Source organism: Vicia villosa, linkage group LG6 (assembly GCF_029867415.1).
Source record: "Vicia villosa cultivar HV-30 ecotype Madison, WI linkage group LG6, Vvil1.0, whole genome shotgun sequence".
NCBI classification, from domain to species: Eukaryota; Viridiplantae; Streptophyta; class Magnoliopsida; order Fabales; family Fabaceae; genus Vicia; species Vicia villosa.
In genome coordinates this window covers 1,385,545-1,393,005 of record NC_081185.1, presented here as the reverse complement: position 1 = coordinate 1,393,005, position 7,461 = coordinate 1,385,545, and the positions used below count along the sequence as shown (strand labels likewise).

The 7,461-nt window shown below is 29.3% G+C and overlaps 1 protein-coding gene across 1 annotated transcript; it reads left to right on the top strand.

Annotated features, from left to right (window-relative positions):
• The first annotated feature begins 3,851 nt into the window (after positions 1-3,851).
• Positions 3,852-6,638, top strand: LOC131611039 (protein FLOWERING LOCUS T-like). The gene is made up of 4 exons (XM_058883166.1): positions 3,852-4,055; positions 4,275-4,336; positions 6,285-6,325; positions 6,409-6,638. Exons 1-4 carry the CDS (start codon positions 3,852-3,854, stop codon positions 6,636-6,638), a joined length of 537 nt encoding a protein of 178 aa, XP_058739149.1.
• The last annotated feature ends 823 nt before the right edge of the window (positions 6,639-7,461 follow it).

The window sequence follows — 7,461 nt, the reverse complement described above, 5'->3', positions numbered from 1 at the left end:
GATTAAGGATTTTTTAGTTATAAATATGATTTTTCTCTCATTTGTTAAAACACAAGTTGCAGAAGTTGTATGGGGTCGAAATCTTTATGAGAAGAAAAAGTTAAAATTCTTTAGAATTATATTCAAGATATTTGACAACCTTTTAGGGTTTTCTAAGGGATTGGTAAACATTTTAAATACCTTGGGTTTATATAGTTCTTATATTGAGATTCCATTCCATGACGCCCTAAGAACAAACGAGAAAGACGGTTGATTTGATAAGGGTTAGAGAGAGGTTGGAGTTTCTCTCTATAACATATTTTAAACAAATTCAACTAGGCATATTTGTGTGTAATGCAAATGAAATATTATGGATTGTGAATGAAATAGTGATGTAAATTTGACGAAATTTAGGATCACTCAATAATAATATATGTTTTTTTTCAAAAAGTGAAGTTGATTTTAATGAAAAAAAAAATTGTGCAAAGTTTTCAATAAAACACTAGATATTTTTTATTGGAAAATGTATAAAGTGGTTCACAAATATTGAAGAAGTAATTTAATGAAAAACAATCAAAGAAAGATAAAAATTCAAAGAAACTAAATTACATAAACTTAAAAAGAAAAAATAAATATTGTTAAAATGTAAGATGTGAAAAACAAATGCCATACTTACAATCCCAATAAAATTTTAAATTGTTATAATAAGAGAAATATATTGCAAATTTCCAAAATTAAACTAAACTATTTTTTATTTTTTTTTATAAATTTATGAGAACATTTTTTCTTTAAAAAATACCAAAAATACCCCTTTTGTTAGTATACTATATGTCTTTTTCTTTCACATGTTAGACACATGCTCTCATGCCTTTCTTTTCCTTTTATATTTGAAAATTTTTTTGGCCACCTCCCTATGGGGGTCATCCTCAGCGAAAATACCAAAATACCCCTGCTTCGGAAATGAACTTCCGAAGCGCTTTTTTTTTTTGAAAAAATTGACTTATTTCGGAAGTTCATTTCCGAAATAATGTTTTCGGAAATGAACTTCCGAAATACTGCGATTTCTGCAGATTTATCAAAACACTCCCCCTCCCCCAATCATTTACCCTAAATCAAAACAAAAAGTGGCAAAGGCGAAAATTTGTGCAAACAGAATTCCAAAGCTGCATCAAGGATCCAATCACACTGCTAAACAACATTCAAAAGCCCTCAATCCTAACACTTTGTAAGTTTTGAAATTTTTAGATCTAGTTTTGTGATGCATGTTATTTAGGGTTTTAATTGCATAAATGATATATGGTTAGGTTGTTAGTAGTATTTAGGTTGTTTAGAAGCATTTTGATTTGGTTTGAAGTTTGGTTTAGGGGTCTGCCATGGAAGTTGCAGAAAAGTGCATCGCAGGGGTGTTTCGGAAGTTCATTTCCGAAAACACCTCCCTCCCAGTTTTCGGAAATGAACTTCCGAATTGTATCAGAAGTTCAAATTTTTTTGTTTTTTATTTTGTCTCGCATATTAATCGATTTCAACTGTTTACAGGAACATGTCAGACAACCAACAAGCACGCAGGACTGCGTCTTCTAAAGAGGGCGCTAAGGGAAGAAAGGGTTCTTCAAAGAAGGAGGTGAAAGAGGTGAAGGAGGTGAAGGAGGTGAAGGAGGTGAAGGAGAAGAAGAAGCTTTTGACTGGTTATGCTTCTCGTCCCCTGGGAGTCCATGGCTCGGACGCGCAGGCTCAGCCTTCAGGCGTGATCAACGCTGATGGTTCTGATACTGAGTGGGATGAAGATTGGTATAATTATCTTCATTCGGAGGAGTTCGCTCGTCGAGAAGAATAACGTGTTTTTATTTTGTTTGATGTGTATTTTGTAACGCTCGTCGGGCAGAATAACATGTTTTTGTTTTGTTTGACGTGTTTTGTTTTGTTTTGTTCGGATTTCAGATTCTATCGCACAATGTTTTTGTATTGGATTTATCATGTTAATAAAAATACGTACTACTATAAGTAACAAATGACGGAGGAGGTGTAACCGGGGCCGGAACATATGACGGAGGAGGTGGATGTCCGGAGGAAGAAGAACCGGAGGTACGTCCACCGCGAGACAAAGGAGCCAATCATTGTAAGCTATAGTTTATCATTATCATCTGGGGACGTCATTTCTAAAAAATCAAGATTAAAAATAATAAGATTTTTTCCCAATTTTTTGTAATGACGTCCCCTGATGATAATGATAAATTATAGCTTACATTGATTGGCTCCTTTGTCTCGCGGTGGACGTACCTCCGGTTCTTCTTCCTCCGGACATCCACCTCCTCCGTCATATGTTCCGGCCCCGGTTACACCTCCTCCGTCATTTGTTACTTACAGTAGTACACCTTTTGAAATTTGGAAGCCTTTTTTTCTCCCCACCACTCTCTCATCCCCACCTACCCGTGTTCAACAATATGTAACTTTAATTTTATGTAATATTATCGTTGTAATCTTCACCCGATTAAATAAAGCGAGTTGTTGTTGTTTTTCATTTTATTCTGTCCAGACATATTTTCGGAGGTTCATTTCCGAATTCTCCAAGGGGGGTGCGTTCGGAGATGAACTTCCGAAACACCACATTTTCTGAAAATGTAACTTTATTTCGGAGATGCATCTCCGAAACCAATATTTTATATTAAAAAAAACACGTTTTCGGAAGTTCATTTCCGAAAACACCTTTTTTTCAAAAAAAAGTACCGTTTCGGAAATGAACTTCCGAAACAAGGGGTAATGTTGTAAATTCACCAGGGGTGGGCAAGAAAGTTAGGAGGTGGGTGAAGAAAAAACCTTATATTTTTCTTACCCCACAAATTCTAAAATGAATGTAAGAGATGCGAAAATCATTATTTCCTCTCCTATCAAATTCTATGGTTGAAGAACAAATCAAAAACTAAATTTGTAGATAGCCAAGTGTAAATAGTGAGTGGTAAGGGAATCCAAGTGCTCCCTTTATTCTAAGGTGTATTCTGTACTATATTATACCCTTTACGAAAGTGTCAAAGATTGAGAGAGTATCTTATATGTGGCCAAGGATCAATCTACATTTTGTAGTGGCCATTTTTCTTCTTCTTTTGACTCGGTGTAGTAACCTTAGTACTTAACCATTTTGGAATTTTTCTTGATAAAGGCACTAGACATTGTTGAATACCCATAATTTTCATAAAATATGTCTAAGGGTTGCTATATCCATGGAAAAAGTGTGACTTTTAATTTTTAATATAATTTGATATAGTTTATCTTATTATACCATCTAACTGATATTCACATGACTTTCAAGGTATTATTCTTTTTTATTTACGATAAAAAAAAATACAAGGTTAATAAGGTTATATTATTAAAAAAGTGGTGAACAATTATATATTTTTAAAAAACTTTACTTAAAATTGTAAATTTCACATTTGGGCCGAGTTCAATAGGGTTTTTAATACGGACTCGGTCTAACGACAAAAATTAGAATTTTCAATAAATTTAAAAAAAAATATCATTTTCCATTTTTAATTATAAAATATTATTTTTACTATAAATGGTAAGGGTCCACCTTTGAACCATTATTTAATGGTCCATACATATTAGATACACCCATATTTAATATTCCAAAAATATTAAATTTATTATTATTTTATTTAGAAGAGATGCTCCTTTTTACACACACATCCATTTTTGAAATACAATAACAATAAATTTAAGTAGAGGATAATTAAAATGGAACAAGGTAGAAAGAAAAGACCGAATATATTGATGACAAGTGAACACCTCATGAAAGGGAAGTCCAAAGCATATATAAAAGCATGAGCATAGTAAGAGGCAATAAGCAAAATTATCAAAGCACATACACATTATTAATCATGCGTGTGAAATCATCAAATAATCTTGTTGTTGGTAATGTAATTGGAGATGTTTTAGATCCATTTACAAAATCAGTATCATTGAGGGTTATTTATGAAAATAACAAAGAAGTGATCAACAGTGGTGAACTCAAACCATCTCAAATAGTGAATCCACCAAGAGTTCAAGTTGGTGGAAATGACCTCAGGACTCTTTACACTCTGGTTGGTAAACATATTATTTAATTATGTATATATGTATCCATCTTAATAACATGAATTTTTTTTAGCTTTTTTAAATAAGAAACGTTACCATATTTGAAGTAACCTACTACAAGATTTTAGCATTTAAAAACACAAAAAACATCGTCAAAAATTTTATCACAATGGATTAAAGCTTTTCTAGATCTTTCTAGGGTTTTTGAAGTTTGTGGCACTTTGCAGGTGATGGTGAACCCTGATGCACCAAGTCCTTGTCAACCTCATATGAGAGAATATCTTAATTGGTAAGTGGGAAAAAACCCATATGAACTTAATTAATAATTACACTCCAATTCCTTATTCAATGTTTATGTATCACACATATTCTTTTTTTATTTGATCTTGAAATATAGCACATTCATATATTTATTTTGTTTCAGGTTTACACTTGATAGATATTATGTCATTGTATTGTTGGGTTGAAATTGCATGCACTTGACTAATATTTAAACATGTTGTTTTATCTTTTTGGCAATACTTAAATAAGACAACGGTTATAAAGTGTTTTCTTAGCATGCGGCCAAAATATCGTCTAAAATTTTGGCTACGCTTAATTAATAAAAAATGTCGTCTAAAATAAAAATTGTTGTAGGATTATTTCTATATAATTACAATTAATTACATATAAACAAAGGTATCTAATTTTTCAGTGTGCTAGTATCTACTTTTATGTTACAATGGATGGGAGTAATTTTATTACACCATATATATATATATATATATATATATATATATATATATATATATATATATATATATATATATATATATATATATATATATATATATATTTATATATATTCATAAAAATTAATAAAATATTTTATATAATTTTCAGTTCTTTAATTATAAATTTTATTACTAAAATGACGGGCTTAATTATTTTTTTAAGCTTTCTCTTTCAGTCCTATCAAAAAATTAATGAGTTCCGTCTAATTTTGAACTTAAAATTCATGAAGTTTTTGTAATAATTTTGAAATATCTGTTACTTATACCAGCGTGACATGTCCATTTTGAGCAGATATATATACATAAAGAAATGAATTTTGTGAACAAAATAAAATAAAGAAAAAAAGTAACTAAGTAAAAAGATTTTGATAAAAGATTCACTTTTAGAGCACTTTTTGAGGTGCATATTAGATGGACCCATAAGATTATCTCGGTTTTTCGTTTCAAAAACTAACTAAATAAACTGTTTCATAGTTAATTAGCATGACAAGATTAATGAAATAAAGATTTGGTTGGATTTGATTATTTTTAAATTAAAAAATTAAGATAAGTCAATTGTTTCAATTTACAATTTTATTTTTGTATAAATAGTGTAATATGTATAATTATTTATTTTAATATGTTGTAGGAAATTTTTATAAACATTCAAAATATGGATCACTTTGCAAGACTTAAAAATACTAGGGGCCAATTTTCAATTTTTGAAAGTTTGTTTATAGTGCCTAATTTCTAAATTTAAAAACTTATATATACAAATATAGAGAATACAAAAATAAAGGGACTCACTTTGCAAGACTATAGTATTAATATTTGAAACTTATTGAAACAAATTTGAAATTAACTTTGGAATAGAGTGAAGAAATTTTAAATTCTTAATTTTTATATGGCATTTAAAATTTAATAGATTTAGATTTGATAACATATTAATAAAAGAATTTAATAGAAATACACTGATAGTGTAAAGCAGTTTTATACTGTCAGTGAATCGTAGCCGTTAAATATTTATTGAATTTTGACTTTTATTTTAATTATTTATAAAATAATATATGTGAATGGTTGTGATACACTGACTGTGTAAAGAATTTTACACTGACAGTTCATATCCATTAAACCTTAATAAAATCTATCCATTTTAAAAATTCTCCAAATAATAAAATTTACAGAATAGTTTAATTTGATCATCAAATGCAACCGAACTTAAGTCCTCAAGAAGATGATCATAGTAATATAATATTTTGTCTATAAAAAAATAAAAAATCTTGAATGATGCTAAATTGATTTAATGATTTTTTTCTGATCTAAGAATACTTGTTAATGACTAAAATATAAAAATATTTATTAGGATTTATGTTTATTATTATTATTATTATTTTGACTATATTTTTCAATTTCATGAAAATTCTAAAAAAATTGTTGTTCAAATTTTAATGTTTTTTTTCTTTCTGTCATTTGATGCTTAATTAGGATGGTAACCAATATTCCAGCTACTACAGGGACAACGTTTGGTATGTACATAATTTTTAATTTTAAGAAAACTCCTCCCACTTTTAATTTCAACTTTAAAAGTAATATAGTTATGTAATTGTAGGGCAAGAGATAGTGAGCTATGAAAGTCCAAGGCCAACATCAGGAATTCATCGTATAATATTTGTGCTGTTTCAACAACCTTGTAGACACACTATATTACCTCCTGGATGGCGACAGAATTTCATTACTAGAGATTTTGCAGAAATTTATAATCTTGGATCACCTGTTGCTGCTCTCTATTACAACTGTCAAAGAGAAAATGGTTGTGGTGGAAGGAGGATGATCAGATAATAATTATTCATTCAATCTAAAAATATTTCATATATAATAATAGTGGATATGATCAAAATAAAGAGAAACATGTATCCACGTTAAGTTAACCACGTATTTGAAATATGCATCAAATATCTATGATTAACCACGTATTTCTCAAGTCAATTGTAACTTTTATGAGTTTGACAAAATTCTATTGTTGTACTTAAGTTAGGTTTCAATTGGTGGGCAATTTTTCCCCGCAGTTTCGACCGTTTCTTTGTAATCTCGTTTTGAGAATGTCTGTTCTATTAATACATCTTGATTAAAAAAATGAGGGGGGAAAAGTGAACAACTAAAATATAAAATAAATAATAGAAGTAAAAAAGCATCATTCTTATTGAGGCAAGTTATAGTTGGAAGATTTATCTAGGGTTTCTATCTCTCATTAGATTTTGATGTTTTTTTTAATCTTCAACCCTCTTTAGTTTTAAAAATGAGGTTTAACTTCAAATTCAATTGTGTATTAGAGATACTTGAGGAGCATATTTTGAAAATAAATGAGCTATTATTTCTGTTATACTGGAATTTATATTCCGAGAAGGGACTATTTACTTTTATGACAATCAATATTACAAAAACTACATACTATGACGCCCATTTCATCAAAGTTCAATAAAAGCCAGTGATGACATTTTGAAAATCAGGTACCATTGTTTTATTTATTTTTTAATTTAATAAAATTATATTTTATCACGGTTGAATAGAGAAATTGTGGTAAAATCTCGTAAAGTTCATGGGTTTGAAATCCAACACCACCAAATTTGTGATTTCTTTAATATTATAACTATGACTTTTTTTT

Excerpts from the sequence above, each read along its gene's own strand:
- LOC131611039 (XM_058883166.1), top strand. The coding sequence starts at position 3,852 with ATGCGTGTGAAATCATCAAATAATCTTGTTGTTGGTAATGTAATTGGA. Across the intron at positions 4,056-4,274 it reads TCAGGACTCTTTACACTCTG|GTGATGGTGAACCCTGATGC; the intron begins GTTGGTAAACAT and ends GGCACTTTGCAG. Across the intron at positions 6,326-6,408 it reads TACTACAGGGACAACGTTTG|GGCAAGAGATAGTGAGCTAT; the intron begins GTATGTACATAA and ends ATGTAATTGTAG.